Source organism: Canis aureus, chromosome 18, assembly GCF_053574225.1.
Source record: "Canis aureus isolate CA01 chromosome 18, VMU_Caureus_v.1.0, whole genome shotgun sequence".
In the NCBI taxonomy this organism is placed as follows: domain Eukaryota; kingdom Metazoa; phylum Chordata; class Mammalia; order Carnivora; family Canidae; genus Canis; species Canis aureus.
Genome location: NC_135628.1, coordinates 1,622,908 through 1,639,000, shown reverse-complemented (window position 1 = coordinate 1,639,000; position 16,093 = coordinate 1,622,908). Strand labels below are relative to the sequence as shown.

At 54.9% G+C, this 16,093-nt stretch overlaps 1 protein-coding gene and 1 long non-coding RNA gene across 4 annotated transcripts in view; one reads left to right on the top strand and one right to left on the bottom strand.

The window, feature by feature from the left end:
- Window positions 1-16,093, top strand: part of CPED1 (cadherin like and PC-esterase domain containing 1) — a 262,754-nt gene that overhangs the window by 231,421 nt on the left and 15,240 nt on the right. For both annotated transcript variants that reach the window (XM_077855991.1, XM_077855990.1), the window contains exons 18-21: window positions 7,266-7,486; window positions 7,694-7,795; window positions 8,207-8,294; window positions 14,390-14,536. In XM_077855991.1, coding sequence (XP_077712117.1) covers window positions 7,266-7,486; window positions 7,694-7,795; window positions 8,207-8,294; window positions 14,390-14,536 — 558 coding nt within the window. The remainder of the gene's footprint in view (window positions 1-7,265; window positions 7,487-7,693; window positions 7,796-8,206; window positions 8,295-14,389; window positions 14,537-16,093) is intronic.
- On the bottom strand, window positions 1,772-8,234 carry LOC144288491 (uncharacterized). 2 transcript variants are annotated; one of them, XR_013356354.1, is made up of 4 exons: window positions 6,028-8,234; window positions 5,667-5,744; window positions 5,027-5,365; window positions 1,772-2,161 (listed from the first exon to the last, which is right to left on the bottom strand). It is a non-coding gene; the product is annotated as an uncharacterized LOC144288491 (long non-coding RNA). The 2 variants fall into 2 exon arrangements; XR_013356353.1 differs by lacking the exon at window positions 6,028-8,234 and having other exon boundaries at window positions 5,667-6,002.

The window sequence follows — 16,093 nt, the reverse complement described above, 5'->3', positions numbered from 1 at the left end:
GGTTTGCTCGTCTGTTCCGCATCTGGCCAAACCGCCCGTATCAGAGCACGACTTGCCCCGAGGCGCTTACGGGAGCCCCCTCCCCGTCCCCCCTCCCCCTCCCCCCTCCCCCCTGCAGCCAGCGGGTCACCGCGCCTGGGGACCGCGCCTGGGGAGCTGGGCCGCGGCGCCCTCTGCTCCGAGGGAGGCGCTGGGCCGGGCGGGACGCCGTCAGGCTCAGGCCCTAAAGGTCGCATCCTTCGGGCCTGGGCTCCTGCGGGCGCCGACCGACCGCCAGCCTCGCCCAGGGATGCACGTGCGCGGGCTGCGGGGGCTGCGGGGGCTCGGCGCGGGGCCTGGACCTCCCGGAGCCTCCTCGGCGGCGCCCCTTGGCCTCGACGTGCTGGCTGCCGTGGGCTGGCGTTGCCCGCGTGGCCCGCCCCGGGGCCAACCTTCTGGAAGGTTCCGGTGAGCACCTGCGGGCCGCGCCGGCCCACCTGGGCGCCTCCCGCAGAAATAGCCCTGCCCCCGGGGCGGCTGGAGACCGAGCCCACGAGAGGGGAGGGGGAGGGGGAGGGGGAGGGGGAGGGCGAGCCCGCACGGCAAGGGCAAGCCAGCTCTCGTCCAGCCTCACGGTGAGCCAGGGCTGCTGCCGCTGCCCTCCCCCCGCCCCTCCCCTCCCCTCCCCTCCCCTCCCCTCCCCCCTCCCCTCCTCCCCTGCTGTGGGGCCTCCACCTGGTTGCTCCCGATGACCCTGCAGGGAGCACGGAGCGGGGTACACCGTCTGCTGCTTAAGGATCACCACCGGGGGCGCGCGGGGGCCCAGGGCGTGACCCCAGGTCCTGGACCGAGCCTGCCCCGCGCTCCCCGAGTGATGGGAGCCTGCTTCTCCCTCTGCCTCCGCTGCTCCCCCTGCTTGTGCGCTCTCACTCTCTCTCCATCACATAAATACATAAAAATCTTAAAAAAAAGGAAAAGTTATCACCATTGTTCGTGCCCTTCATTCATGGTAAATGAAGTGAAAGCCATTTTATTTTCTATTTCACTCAAAAATTCGCATTCTTGGATGCACTTTCGCTGATGCGAGTAATAGCAATACTTTGGGCTATGGTTTGCCTCAGGGACTGATTTTTCATAGACGTCTTTTTAGGCATCCTGTGGACTATATAAATTCAACCTTTCCTAAGTTCCATACTTTTGCTAATTCACACGTGGGAAAAATCCGAATTTAGGTTCTAGTGTTTCCCACAGAAGGACAGCGTGTAGGAGAAGGCGGTGAAGGCCAGCTAGGCGTGCGTCAAACCCCTATCTTCCCCTTCCTGGCCAGTGTAGCTTGGCGACCCCTTCCAGGCTCCCCTGCACCGCCGGGCTGCAGCAGGATGCAGGATGCAGGATGCGGGATGCGGGATGTGGGATGTGGGATGCAGGATGTGGGATGCAGGATGCAGGATGCCATTCTCAGTGGGGGATGCATGCCCAGCTGGCGAGGGGGCCAAGGAACAGGCCCGTAGCCCTCGCCTCCCCCCTCCCTCCACTGGACATCGATCCCACGAAGCTCTCCAGGACCCTAAGTGAAGGGGGCACAGTTTGATGCTGCGGGGGCCCCATGCACCCCGCATGTACACCTGCCTAGAACCCTTCCCACCTCCCCCCCCCATGGTTTTCCAGAGGGAGAAACGTACCTGAGGTGTGTTTGGGCCGTCGTACTTCTTGGGGCCCTATTGGTTACCGCAGCAGCTACCCCACCTCCTACAGGGACTGCATCACATTAGGAAACGAAAAAGATGATTAAACCATTCCACGTGTTTTTAATAAGGTGACTTTTGAATAAGCCCCAAGCTTCCACAGAGCCTGGGAACATGATGTGCTTCTAGGCCCTCTGGTCCACAGAGGTGTGAAAACCAGTCGGAAAAATGTCAGCCTGCGTGAACCTGCTGCTGAGTCTCAGGAATAGGACGCGTATGAAACTCCCCAACACATCTTTGCATCCGGCCAGGAGCTGAGGGGCGGCCTCCCAGGCACAGGCAGGCACAGGCGGTTCCTCCTCTGCAGACCCCACCTCATGGGAGGCCGGCCCCCCGCTTGCTGCAGCGACAAGTGCCATCCAATCCCCGGAAGAAAGTTGCCCCCGGAATCCGAAATAGGCCTCCCTCGATTCCAGTGATGGGTTTATTTGCCAACCCTGAAGCCATTGTTTCACAAAAGGAGAGAGAAAATTTAAGGCTGATTAGTTTGATGCGAATTTTCAAAACATTCTTGAACAAAATGGGTTTACTGTTATCGCTGCCGCTGTTGCTGCTTTTGTGGTTTTTTTTTATTATTTTTTTATCATTGTCATAAAAAGCCAATATCGTTCATTTGAGAAAACAGAATAAACAGTTACATCTTCCCCTTCAAAATAATCCCGGCTAACTTCCCATGACCCTTTCTACACATCCATATGCTTTTCTTTCACAAAAATGCAATCGTTACTTATATGCTGACTGTAACTAGCTCTTTATAAAAGTTAACTGAAATCTTCCCCATTACAGTATATCCATATTACAATATAATTGGTAAAAGATGAAAAACTTCAAGTGTATGATCAGCCCTTAATATAAGTAATCTGGTAGACGTCCTTACTGCTTCCAATTTATTTTGCTTTTAAAACATATTGTAATAGACATCCTTAAATATTTCCTAGAAGTGGAATTCTTTAAAATTTGCCAATGTACACACACAACCTTCAGCCATCTAACACATGAGAACCGACTTCTATGCCAGGCACTCTTCTGAAATTTGGGATTCAGCGGTTGAAAAGAAAGAAGACAAAACGTCTCCCTCATGGTGCTTACACAGTCCTATGGGAGAAGGTTCATCTCCCTGAGCTCATAGGATTGCAGGGGCCTTTCGGTAGGGGGAGAAAACTAGCTATTTTGATGTTTTATGGCTGACACTGGTTATTTTTATAATTGCTTACCGGTTATTTGTATTTAATGATCACATTTTTTTTTCTTTAATTCCCTTTGCCAACCAGCACCTGTGCATGCGAGTGTAAGGCAATGATACTCACTGGAGAGAGGAGGTATTTACAAATTGTACGGCCAGTTATGGATATTTGTTATGGGAATTTAGGCCTTTTAAAGTCAACCTTTTTGAAAATTCCCCCAAATTGAATGATCTAAGATATAGAAAGATTGAACATGAGCCATGTAACTGGGGGAAAAAAAAAAAAAACACTCTATTTCCGGATGTTGTTTCTAAATTGTGTAAGTGCACTTAGAGCAGCTGACCTTTTGAAGTTAGAAATCTTTCAGGTAGGGATACCAATCCACCTCTTCCAAAAACCGCTTCCCCTTCAGAACAGGCCATCTTAACATCACAAGTGCATTTCTATTTTAGTTATATTCATCGTTTCTCTCTTCTGTGACTAGAAAGGCACCGGGAGAAAAAAAAAATCTCCAGGAAATAGTCTTCCCAGAGTAGCATCCACCAGACTTGAAAAATGCTATCTGGTTGTCTGCAATTTGGCCCATGTCACGCGAATGTTGGTGGTGCGGCTTCCTCCTCCCATCCCTGCAGCTCTTGCTGGTCACGGGTCGGGGATGGAGGTGCCCCGGGTGGTTCCGAGAGTGTTGGTCCGCTCAGGGCGGCGACGTCTCCTCCAGCTCTCCGTGCAGAGCTCCAGTTCCACCAGCGGCCCTGGGAGTCCTACTGGGGATCTGCGGCAGGGCTGGCCCGGCAAGAGCTGTGACGGAGACATCCCCACCTTCTCGGACATTTCCTCCAAACAAGCTGATGACTTGCAAGTGCCCAGCAATGCACCGCAGGGCACACTGGGTGCCTTTAAAAAACGCGATGTGCCCTTCCCGTGCCTCAATGCCATCTCTCGCTGTGTGTGGAGCTGACTGTGTGCCAGGAACCAGATAGGTATTAAAATTTCACGAAGTTCTCTAATGTGGTGCTATTATTTTTCCCATTTTACACATAAGAGATGGAATCCTCTGAGCAGTCACAATTTATCAAAGACGGTCTGTTTATTTTATTTTTTTTAATTTTTATTTATTTATGATAGTCACACAGAGAGAGAGAGAGAGAGGCAGAGACACAGGCAGAGGGAGAAGCAGGCTCCATGCACTGGGAGCCCAACGTGGGATTAGATCCCGGGTCTCCAGGATCGCGCCCTGGGCCAAAGGCAGGCGCTAAACCGCTGTGCCACCCAGGGATCCCGAAGATGGTCTGTTTAATAAATAACCATACCTAAGGAATCCCTGGGTGGCGCAGCGGTTTGGCGCCTGCCTTTGGCCCAGGGCGCGATCCTGGAGACCCGGGATCTAATCCCACGTTGGGCTCCCAGTGCATGGAGCCTGCTTCTCCCTCTGCCTGTGTCTCTGCCTTTCTCTCTCTCTCTCTGTGACTATCATAAATAAATAAAAATTAAAAAAAAATTAAAAAAATAAATAACCATACCTAAGAATTCTGACCCTTAACTCTCTCTGCCTCTGACATTTTTTGTGGGCTGCATCTTTGTATAACCCCACAGAGAACACCAAATATCTTGAAATGTACATCTCTCAGTAACATGCAGATACTTTGATTTTCAAACCTCCTGTATGTCTCCCTATGGACCACAATACAGACGCCCAATGATCTTACTGGCTGCCCGGAGATACCCTCGGAGGGATCGCAGCGCCACACCCTCATAATGGAAAGAGCCCATCGGGAAACCGGTAGTGGCAATGTCGTTTAAAAGCTGATCTTAAAGATCTTTTACTGGTGTGAAGAGCTGAAACATGTTCCCACCCAAACAAGCTGAGGCCCTAACTCCCAATACCTCAGAATGTGACTGTTTGCAGGCAGGGCCTTTAAAGAGGTAATGAAGGTGAACCAAGGTCTCATAGGGGAGCCCAAACCCAGTGTGACTGGTGTCCTCACAAGAAGAGGAGCTTAAGACACACACACACACACACACACACACACAGACGAAAGACCATGTGATGACGAGGAGAAGACGGTCATCTACGAGACAAGGAGAAAGGCCGTCAGAAGAAATCAACCATGCGAATACCTTGATCGTGGACATCTGGCCTCCAGAATCGTGAGAAAATGAATTTCTGTTGCCTAAGCCATCCAGTCTGTAGAACTACGTCGTGGCAGCCCCAGCCAACCAACAGGAATGGAGCTGGATAATTACTAGTATCTGAAATTAAGAGCTTTCCTCATTATTCAAAGTTCCCTTTTAAAAACCAGAAATCTAGGGCAGCCCCGTTGGTGCAGCAGTTTAGCGCCGCCTGCGGCCCAGGGTGTGATCCTGAAGACCCGGGATCGAGTCCCACGTCGGGCTCCTTGCATGGAGCCTGCTTCTCCCTCTGCCTGTGTCTCTGCCTCTCTCTCTCTAGCTGTGTCTCTGTGAATAAATAAATGAATAAAATCTTAAAAAAAAAAAAAAAACAACAGAAATCTAGACCAGAAAAACAGATCATTATACAGGTTAAATCCAGTAAAAAGAATTTCAAGTGATTTCACAAATGATTTTATCGCACTGGAATTTTATTGCCCCAAATGGAACTTGACGGAGAGGCTCAATGACTGGAGCCCTGACATCTTAAATTATTCAGTTTAACTTGGCAATGCTTACGGTGTTTGATCTGACGGCAAATCAGAGATGCTTTGGGGATTTCTTCACACAGCTATTTGAATACACTTACCAGGGAAAGAACAAAATTTGCAGATTCTCACTCATTGTGCTGTGCGTGGACAAATGCAGTGGTCCTGAGAAATGACTGCTGTCAAAATAAGAGAAGAAAACTCTATGCATGACTAACAGAAAGAGAAATCACAGCACAGAGAGAAAACTAAAGAATGAAATAAACCTGTCCGAAGACATTAAAAAAGATTGTCTCTAACAAAAGTCCCTTTGACTTTCTATTCAATAAATATTTTTAAAGTGGATGCATGGTAGTATGGGGGAAATTAGAATTTACAAATTAACCCTGACTCTGACCTCAAATATTTCTTGATGTGATATGAGAAAAAGAAAAAAAAAAAAACAGACACAAATAGCCATACCTTCATGTAGCCTTCGATAAAATCTGTAATGGAAATTAAAAATGTAATGAAATCACAGAGGGCAGGGAAGGTCATTGGACAAGCTGGGGCATCAGACAAGACCCACTGGGAGAGACGCGTGTTTCTCTCGGGTCTGGAGGGTGGATGGCGTTTACACAGGTGGGGCTGCAGAGGGAGGAGCCTGCTCACCAGGCGGATTAGCACAAGGGAAAACAGATGTTGTGGAGTGCAAATCACGTTCAGCGAAAAAGTCGGAATCTGACCTGCTTACACGAGGGGAAGCATGGAGAGGACGGGGCCGTTGACCCTGCACTTGGAGTCAAAGGGCCTCGGTTTGACTCCTGAGGTCCCCGTTTGCTAGATTTATGTCCTCAATCTCCTTGAGCCTCAAATTCCTCGTCTGTGAAATGGAAATAATGATTCAAACCTCCCGATTATGATTAAACGTGAGCGCCCTGTGTGAAATCTCCCCCTGCAAAGTCTGAGGTGCAATAAAAATTCCGCCACTGTTGGCTTAACCTAAGTCACGTGGGCTGGATCCTATAGAAGGTGGACAGTTGATAAGGTGTTTGAGTGTGACAGGGGACGGAAGCAGGCCCTGGGAAATCTGCACACACGCTAGTGCTGTGTGTGTAGCAGGGCTCGAGGGCAGCTGTCAGCACAGCTTTGGGGTGGTGGGAGCCCGAGGCAGAGCGGCTGGGGGGGAATGTGAAGGAGGTGATGAGCAGGACTCCCCCGGGGCAGATGGCCCTGGGCCTGCTCCTGGGACACGCACGGCTGTTCAGGAGCTCTTGCTCCCATTCTCTGGCTCTTTCTTCAAGGAGTAGCATGACCTCTAGTGAGCTAACTTCTGTGGATTCCCAGAATCTCTAAGACATGGGGAAAATCCCAGAGCATCCATACAGCACTGAATACGTCATGCATCTTGGGATCAGTCAACTTGGTGAAGCTCATCAGATAGCTGGGAAGCCAAGGGCATCCGGCAGACGGGAACCTGACCACGGCTCTGAGCAAAGAGCTCTCTACGTGGGTCAGCAGGTCACAAGCAACACGGGGGAGAGGAGGAGGAGCAGGTTCGGGGGGAACGTGCGGACTGTCCGTTCTAACAGCTGCGAGGGGCCCCCTGCAGACAGGGCGTTGTGGCTTGCTGCGTTTCAACAAATGAAACCCATTTTACGTTGCCTCTCGTACCGTGTAGACATCAGATCTGAGAGCAATTATTTGTCTTTAATTCATAGATTCTTTTCATTGGAGATTCGACCAACAGAGGAATAATGTATTACCTGATCGAAAGACTGAACGACACCCTGCAGGAATGGCAGAAGGTACACGGCACCAGGTCCTACCCCAACGTCAACGGGGGGAAGACTCCGGTCAGCTACTCCTACTACCCCCAGTTCTGGATGAGCCCTGCCCTGAGACCCACCTTTGAAACGGCGCTCGAGCACCTCTTGCAAAGGTACAGCGGGATGAGCGTGGCCGCGCCGTCTAGCAGAGGGGGCGAAAAGCGTACACAGCGAGGACTACGGCTGAGCCCGAGCCGGGGATGACTCGGGGGTCCTGGACCGGGATGCTAGATGTGCTTCAGGGAAACGTGGGGGCACTGCGGTTAAGCTGTTCACCATCCGCGTCAAGGCAACCTGTTGTTCTCCTTTCTGCGTTTCAGATCCCGTCCCCTGGAGAACACAGCCCAGACTGTGTTGGTCGTTGGCGGCGTTCAGTGGCTCAATGCCAATCACCTACAGATCATTCACAAGGTTTTGAAGAGGTGAGTTTCCACCACAAGAACGGTCATTAGTTTTCGAAGTTGAAAAGACAAGTCACCCTTGAGGTGACTAAATTTTATCAAGAGATTGTTGAAAGAGCAACCTGTAGTTTAGAGTTACACACTGGAAGTCCAGTTGCCAATGTTTCAAGATACTTTTGTATCTAGGGAGAGGTTGGCTCTTCAGTATCCAAATTTATATTTACTACTGGTTAAAACATGCCCACTGACACACAAAACTCTATCCAGAAAAGAAAAAACCCTAAAGTATACCAGATCTATATGAAATGAGAATTTAGTCTTCTACGCCCATCATCACATTCTAAAAGAATTCCATTGTATTTGTTTACGTAAGCACAAGCATCAAGAAACGTAATCAAAGTTTATGACCTCAGAATTCTGATTATTTCTCAGGGAAAATTTACTCAATATCCTTGTGATCATCAAAACTTTGGGAATTGGATTTCATCTCCCAGTGGATGGACTGCATTTCTTGACGCAGGTAGGCCCGTTCCCTCCAGGCTGTGTGAGCTCATGGTTCCTACCAGGCCCTTTTCTGGTGGCTGAAGAAGGACCTACTATGTAATATTCAGCTGCCTTCATAAAAATCACAGGGGATAATACACTGAAGGCCTAGGACCTCAGGTCAGTCCTACTTATTCCGGGGAATCGGAGACCCTCTGCCACTAGCTCGTTGTGAATGATGTTCTGGGCTCATAGAGAAGAAAGGGGAGGCCCTGTAGGAAAACAGGAACGACCAAGGGGTGCCGGGAGCCACTGGTCTCTAGGAATCCGCCTGCCCCACTAAGTTTCCTACATCTTTAGAGACTCACGCTGAAACCACGAATGAAACGGGCACTTTGGGAAGGAGCGGCTTTTTTGAAGATGATCTCTGACTGCTGTAAAAAAAGAGGAAAAAAAAGGTCTTTGAAGTAGCATCATTTGGTTTTTTTCTGGGGGGGGATATCTATAAATGGGAGGAGTTAAGGGCCGCGACTGCTTCTTATAGAAAACAGTGAAGTAGTCCCAACACTGAAGGCAAGTCTCCAAAAGATGAGAAAGGCGACAGGGGGACGTGAGAGAACCAGGAGCAAATGGGGGGGAGCCGGGGAGACCTGGGGGAGCTAATGGGGGGCGGCCAGGGGGAAGCCGGGGGAGGGGAGCTCATGCGGGGATAGGGGGAGGGGGAGGGGAAGCCGTGGGGGGAGCCGGGGAGGGGTTCCTCCAGGGGCGGGGGGCATGGGGAGGCGGGGGGGGGGGGGGAATAGGCGGGGAAGAGCTCATGGTGGGGACCCAGAGGGGCATGGGGGGAGCCGGTGGGGGGGAGCTGGGGGGCGGGGGGGAGTTCATGCAGGGGTGGGGGGAGAGGGAGGGGAAGCCGTGGGGAGAGCCGGGGAGGGGTTCCTCCAGGGGCGGGGGTCATGGGGAGGCGGGGGGGGGGGGGGGGGGGGGGGGGGGGGGGGAATAGGCGGGAAAGAGCTCATGGTGGGGACCCAGAGGGGCATGGGGGGAGCCGGTGGGGGGGAGCTGGGGGGCGGGGGGGAGTTCATGCAGGGGTGGGGGGAGAGGGAGGGGAAGCCGTGGGGGGAGCCGGGGAGGGGTTCCTCCAGGGGCGGGGGGCATGGGGAGGCAGGGGGGGGGGGGAAATAGGCGGGGAAGAGCTCATGGTGGGGACCCAGAGGGGCATGGGGGGAGCCGGTGGGGGGGAGCTGGGGGGCGGGGGGGAGTTCATGCAGGGGTGGGGGGAGAGGGAGGGGAAGCCGTGGGGGGAGCCGGGGAGGGGTTCCTCCAGGGGCGGGGGGCATGGGGAGGCGGGGGGGGGGAATAGGCGGGGAAGAGCTCATGGTGGGGACCCAGAGGGGCATGGGGGGAGCCGGTGGGGGGGAGCTGGGGGGCGGGGGGGAGTTCATGCAGGGGTGGGGGGAGGGGGAGGGGAAGCCGTGGGGGGAGCCGGGGAGGGGTTCCTCCAGGGGCGGGGGGCATGGGGAGGCGGGGGGGGGGGAATAGGCGGGGAAGAGCTCATGGTGGGGACCCAGAGGGGCATGGGGGGAGCCGGTGGGGGGGAGCTGGGGGGCGGGGGGGAGCCGGGGGCAGGGGGGAGCTCATGCAGGGGTGGGGGGAGAGGGAGGGGAAGCCGTGGGGGGAGCCGGGGAGGGGTTCCTCCAGGGGCGGGGGGGGGCATGGGGAGGCGGAGGGGGGGAATAGGCGGGGAAGAGCTCATGGTGGGGACCCAGAGGGGCGTGGGGGGAGCCGGTGGGGGGGAGCTGGGGGGCGGGGGGGAGCTCATGCAGGGGTGGGGGGAGGGGGAGGGGAAGCCGTGGGGGGAGCCGGGGAGGGGTTCCTCCAGGGGCGGGGGGCATGGGGAGGCGGGGGGGGGGGAATAGGCGGGGAAGAGCTCATGGTGGGGACCCAGAGGGGCGTGGGGGGGAGCCGGTGGGAGGGAGCTGGGGGGCGGGGGGGAGCCGGGGGCAGGGGGGAGCTCATGCAGGGGTGGGGGGAGAGGGAGGGGAAGCCGTGGGGGGAGCCGGGGAGGGATTCCTCCAGGGGCGGGGGGGGGGCATGGGGAGTCGGAGGGGGGGAATAGGCGGGGAAGAGCTCATGGTGGGGACCCAGAGGGGCGTGGGGGGAGCCGGTGGGGGGGAGCTGGGGGGCGGGGGGGAGCTCATGCAGGGGTGGGGGGAGGGGGAGGGGAAGCCGTGGGGGGAGCCGGGGAGGGATTCCTCCAGAAGCGGGGGGGGGGGGTGGGGGGCATGGGGAGGCGGAGGGGGGAATAGGCGGGGAAGAGCTCATGGTGGGGACCCAGAGGGGCGTGGGGGGATCCGGTGGGGGGGAGCTGGGGGGCGGGGGGGAGCTCATGCAGGGGTGGGGGGAGGGGGAGGGGAAGCCGTGGGGGGAGCCGGGGAGGGATTCCTCCAGAAGCGGGGGGGGGGGGGCGGGGGGCATGGGGAGGCGGAGGGGGGAATAGGCGGGGAAGAGCTCATGGTGGGGACCCAGAGGGGCGTGGGGGGGAGCTGGGGGGCGGGGGAGCAGGAGAGCTCATGTGGGGGAGCAGGGGAGAGGGCGTGGGGGGAGCTGGGGTCGGCGGGGGGGCAGCCAGGGGAGGAGAGCTCATGCGGGGGTGGGGGGGTCGTGGGGGCAGCTGGGGTGGGGGGACGACGTGGGGGGAGGCCACGGAGGGGTCCCTCCAGGGGCGGGGGGATAGGCGGGGAAGAGCTCATGGTGGGGAGCCAGAGGGGCGTGGGGGGAGCCGGTGGGGGGGGAGCTGGGGGGCGGGGGGAGCAGGAGAGCTCATGTGGGGGAGCAGGGGAGAGGGCGTGGGGGGAGCTGGGGTGGGGTGGGGCGGCCGGGGGGGGGGCAGCCAGAGAAGGAGAGCTCATGCGGGGGTGGGGGGATGTGGGGGGAAGCCAGGGAGGGGAGGGGTCCCTCCAGGGGCGGGGGGCACGGGGAGGCGGGGGATGGGCGGGGGGTCCCATGCAGGGGGAGCGGGGGAGGGGCCGTGGGTGGGAAAGCGTGTGGGCGGGTGTTTCCTCCGGGCAGCGGGGAGCGGGGGGCTCACGGGCGGGCCTGGGGGGGTGTGTGGAGCCGGGGCGTCCACGCAGCGGGCGCACGAGCCGCCTGCAGTGTCCCCAGGGCCTCGGCGCGGCCCCTCGGGAAAGGCCTGCGCGTGCGCAGAAGCGGGGACAAGGCGGGCGGGGGCGGGGGCGGCGCCGCGAGGTCCGAGGTCAGCGGGGCGGGGGCGGGGGCCGGGCTGGGCGGGCAGGCGCGAGGGGCAGGTCCCCGGGGGCGCCGACCCCGCCGTGTCCTCTGCCGGCCGCTCCGGGCACGTGGGCGCAGGACCCTGCCCGGGCCTCGGGGTCCGCCTCTGCCCCCCAAGGCCAAGGAACGCACGGACGGGAGCGGTGGCGGGGACAGGAGGCCGCACGGCTAAGGGACAGCGCGTGCGGGCAGGAGTGTGAGCTCGGGCACGGGGGCTCGGCCCTCGAAGCCCTGCCTCTGCTTTTCTCCGAGACCTGCTGCCAGGGCAAGACACAGGCACAGGGACTGGTACAGATGAGCACAGGCACAGATGAGCACACACAGGCACGAGGCACAGGCACAGGCGCAGGGCATGGGCACAGATGAGCACAGGCACAGATGAGCACACACACATGCACAGGTGAGCACACACAGGCACATTTGAGCACACACACATGCACAGCTGAGCACACACAGGCGCAGGGCACAGGCATGGATGAGCACACACACAGGCACACAAGAGTGCACACACCACCACTGGCCTCAGTCCTACTGGGCAGCTTTCAGAGTCCCAAGCAGGCCGTGCTCTCAGACACATCTGTCCCCTCCGTGGCACCCACTGTCCCACCACCTCGCCACCTGAACAACTCCCTCCCAGTGTGAGGCTCCCACTGGCCGACCTGAGGGACACCCTAGCCTCCCAGGCCCCTCCCCCTTGGCCTGCCATGAGCTCCTACGGTAGCGGCTCATCTTCATGTGGCTCCACAGATGCAGTCCTTGCAGCCTGGCTCCCCGGGGAGACTACGTCTGTGAGAGCAAGCACGGGGAGGGAGGGCTGCACTGCCCACTCTCGTACCCCACGTGCAAAACACAGTTCTCAGCATGTAGCCGACTCTCAAAAAAGTATCTCCTGCCACAACGAGGGAGCAGTAGGTCAGATGATCTGGCTCCCCCCGGATCACCCCATCCAGCGGGAGACACACATCCCCTGGGCCCGGGGAGCGTGGCCCCGGGAGGACTCCCAGCCAACTCTCGGCAGCCTGAACCCCAACTTGCCAGTGGGAGCGCCAGGATTCATCGCCCCGCCCCAGTTTAGGCCATCTTGGAGGGACCTCGCGGGCTCGAGAACGCCCGGGGATCCGGAAGACCTCTCTTACAGGTGTTGGCCACCAACACTCTCTCCTGTTAGGCCCTGCATGCGAATTCCCACCTCAGGAGTCTGTTTCTGAGGAACCAGCCTTTTTCTCTAGGAGCCTCTCTAGAAAGTGCTTGCTGTGACGTCCCATATATCTTTCATACTTAGACATATGAAAGTTGAGCAAATCCTTGTACCTGAACAAGAAGAAGCCTACAAACAACATTGAGCATCATTGTTCCCACGAGGGCATAATGCAAGTCCACATGTGTCCCTTTCCTCTAGACTTCTCCTTTAGGAATTTTTCTATTCACTACCTTTATTTTGTTGGGGGGGAGCACTCTCCTTTAGGTGTCAGCACAGTGAAGACAGCAAATGAGACCTGCCAGTACCGCGTCTTTTACCCATCAGTCAGATCAACAAATGCAAGCGGTTTGCTTTTTCACCTGGAAAATGAAAAGCATTTTTTTTTTCCTTTGGAAAAGGCAGGAGCAGGTCCCTCCGTCCGTCAGCCGGGGTTCTCCAAGAAACAGACAGCAGACAGAATTATCAGAAGGGGATTTATTAGGGCGAAAGTCTGGGAAGGATAAAGGGCGGGGTACTGAGTAGGCAGGAAGAGCTTCGGCCCGGCCTGGTGCGTATCGCTCAGTCTTGCACCGCATGTTTTTGGAGGGGCTACTGTATGGGGGCCTCTGGGAGGCAGTGTGGGGGCTTGACCGTCCCATATGAAGGGAGCGGAGGAAGGATGCATGAGGGAGGAAGCATCTGGGACCAGAGGCCGGTCTGAGAAAGTCCCAGCCACGCTGATGAGGAATCCCAGAGCTGGAGTAGGCAGGGGAGGGGTCCCCTCTCAGCAGTGGACCTCATTAGACTTTCTGGCAAACGCGTGGTTGCTTTGGACGTGGTCAGGGAGGGAGGGAAGCCTGTGGTGCCGAGGAATGGCCGCTGGGGCCTCCATTCCCTCCTGGCTTCCCTGCAGCGCACTCCCCTTCTCGGTTGCCCTGCCTCCATCCAGCAGCAAAGCTCACGGTGCTCCCAGGAAGCGCTTCCTGAGCCTCACTGTCCAGCGGCCCGCCCTGCTCAGCTCGTCCCTCTTGCCCACTAGCCTGGGGCCGGCGTAGCTACATCCCATAAGGACTTAGTAAATGTGTATGAATCCGTTCCCCCTACTAGAAGGCGATGTCTTGGGAGCAGGAGCCATGACTTACTTATCCTCTTATTGCTGTCCCTTAGCACAGAGCTGAGCACAAAACAGATTCTAATTAATATTCAAGTGCCAAAGGAATGAGAATCCAAAAGGATGGAGATAGCCTTTGTGATTTTCAAATTTTTGACTTTTAAAGTGAGAATCTTGAATATTTCACTGAATCTTTGTGGGAAATAAGCCTACTAACTTTTCATGCAAGGAAAGGTTCCAAGCTGTATGTCATAGGCATTCATGTATTGCCGTCGTATAGATACATAAATGTCTGTGTTTATATTTCGAGTAAAAAACCAATAACACGTCGTTATTTAAGAAATGCATGTAAAATTAATTATTTTTCTCATGTGGAGCCAATCTGTAAAAATGCTGATATTTACATGATTTCTATCATGTAGGGATACCCACAGGGAACCTGCTTCTCCCTCTGCCTTTGTCTCTGCCTCTCTCTCTGTGTGTCTCTCATGAGTAAATAAATAAAATCTTTAAAATAAAAAAGAATTTCTCATTCTTCTTTGCAATACAGAGTGAAGTTCAGAACTTATGGAAAGAAAATGTGATTATTCTGGATGCTGCAAAAACATATGGCTATGAAGTGGTTGACACATTCACCATAACAATGGGGCGATACAAAGAGTTTCTGCAGGGGACATGTGGATGCCATTTTCATGAGGTATTTACACTGGTTCTTTATTTATTGTTGCTTTTGATTTTTTAAAAATTTCTCATTGTATCTTTAAGTGCATTGTCAGTGTTATTTTGTATTAAAAACTATGTCAGGAGGAGAGCAAATGATGTGTTCAGTGTCACTTGGCCAGAGCATGTGGCAGTCACCACTGGAGGCCCTACAAAATAAGAGGTCAAACAAGAATGAGTTTCTGTGTAGACACTTAAAAACTAGGATCGCCCGTCAAGGCTCTGAACCTTCCCATAGGAAATCGTGGCCAAAGAATATAGCCGAAGTGTTTGGTGGAGTTTGAAAATCAAGACAATGTCACATGCTAAACGAATGAATGACCTTCCTCCATTGGTGTATCCAGTGCGTTAAAGAGGTGGGCCTGTGTTTTGAGTCGCGCCCAACACCTCATGGTGAAAATGAGTTTATTTGGCATCAGTAGTAGAATAGGCTAAGCTGACCACAGAATATCACCGTAGCCTTCCCCCAACCACCTTAAAGCGGACTATAGCCGCCGTCTCATACCAGCTCTAACGCCCCCCAAGCCCCAAGGGACATGCACCCACCCCTCACAGCTGGTCTCTGGAAGGCCCCTCTCACCGGGCTTGAAGCCAGGATGAAGCCGCTCCCCACGAGGGAGGAAGACTGCCACGCATTTGGACCACTTCTCCCAGTGACATGCTCTCTCTCCCTTCATCTCCCTTCCTCTGCTCTTTTAATGAGACAAGGGTTTGTAAACTGGATTTTGTCCACACTTTTTCAAGTTTCACCTGCATCATCCGGACATCGGTTGAGCGGATGAGGTTACTTGGCCCCCGTTGTTTGCTCTCGGGGTCAGGAGATTCTGCTGAGCCTGCGAGGGAAAGTGTCTCATTGATCAGTCTGTCAGATATGGGTTCACTCCTTCCTTCTCGAGTGCCCCCCTCCCCTTTGTAAACCAGAGGCAGTCACTGGGTTCTCTAGGGAGATGACAAGGGTCCTTGGGTCCTGCTTTCCAGCCCTAAAATGACTGTCAGAATCCACTTGGGTCCTCAGGTTTCTGTGGCCACCCAAAAGTCACCGACGTCCTTCTAAATGCTCTTTGTTGTATTTTTTGCGTGTGATTGTGTATGACAAGTGCAACTGCACCTCAAGGAAGTGAGAGCCTACACCCGCAGTAGAGAGCCTGGCATTTTAAGTTTGATCTAGTAACTTGAAGCTCTGGCCGTGCTGTTGCAGAACAGCTTTTACCCTGTAGGAGACCGCGTGTCTATTTATTTCTTCCACAAAAAAAAATATAACACCCTTCGAGTTCCCATCCTATTTGCAAAAGAAAAAAAAAAAAAGAAAAAAGAAAAAAGAAAAAAAAATCAAGACTTAGAAACACAAAAGCAGGTAGCCTGGAAGAGGAAGAAATAATCTTGCTGCTGAGCCAGCCCAGTATCATAGTTGGCTGCAAAAACAAGTCGAAGGTTGCCAAAACCCACATAAAATGGGGACTTTGAAAGACAACACACAGATCGGTTTTTCGCCTCTTTTAGAAAAGGTTTATTTATTTACTTATTTTTATATAAT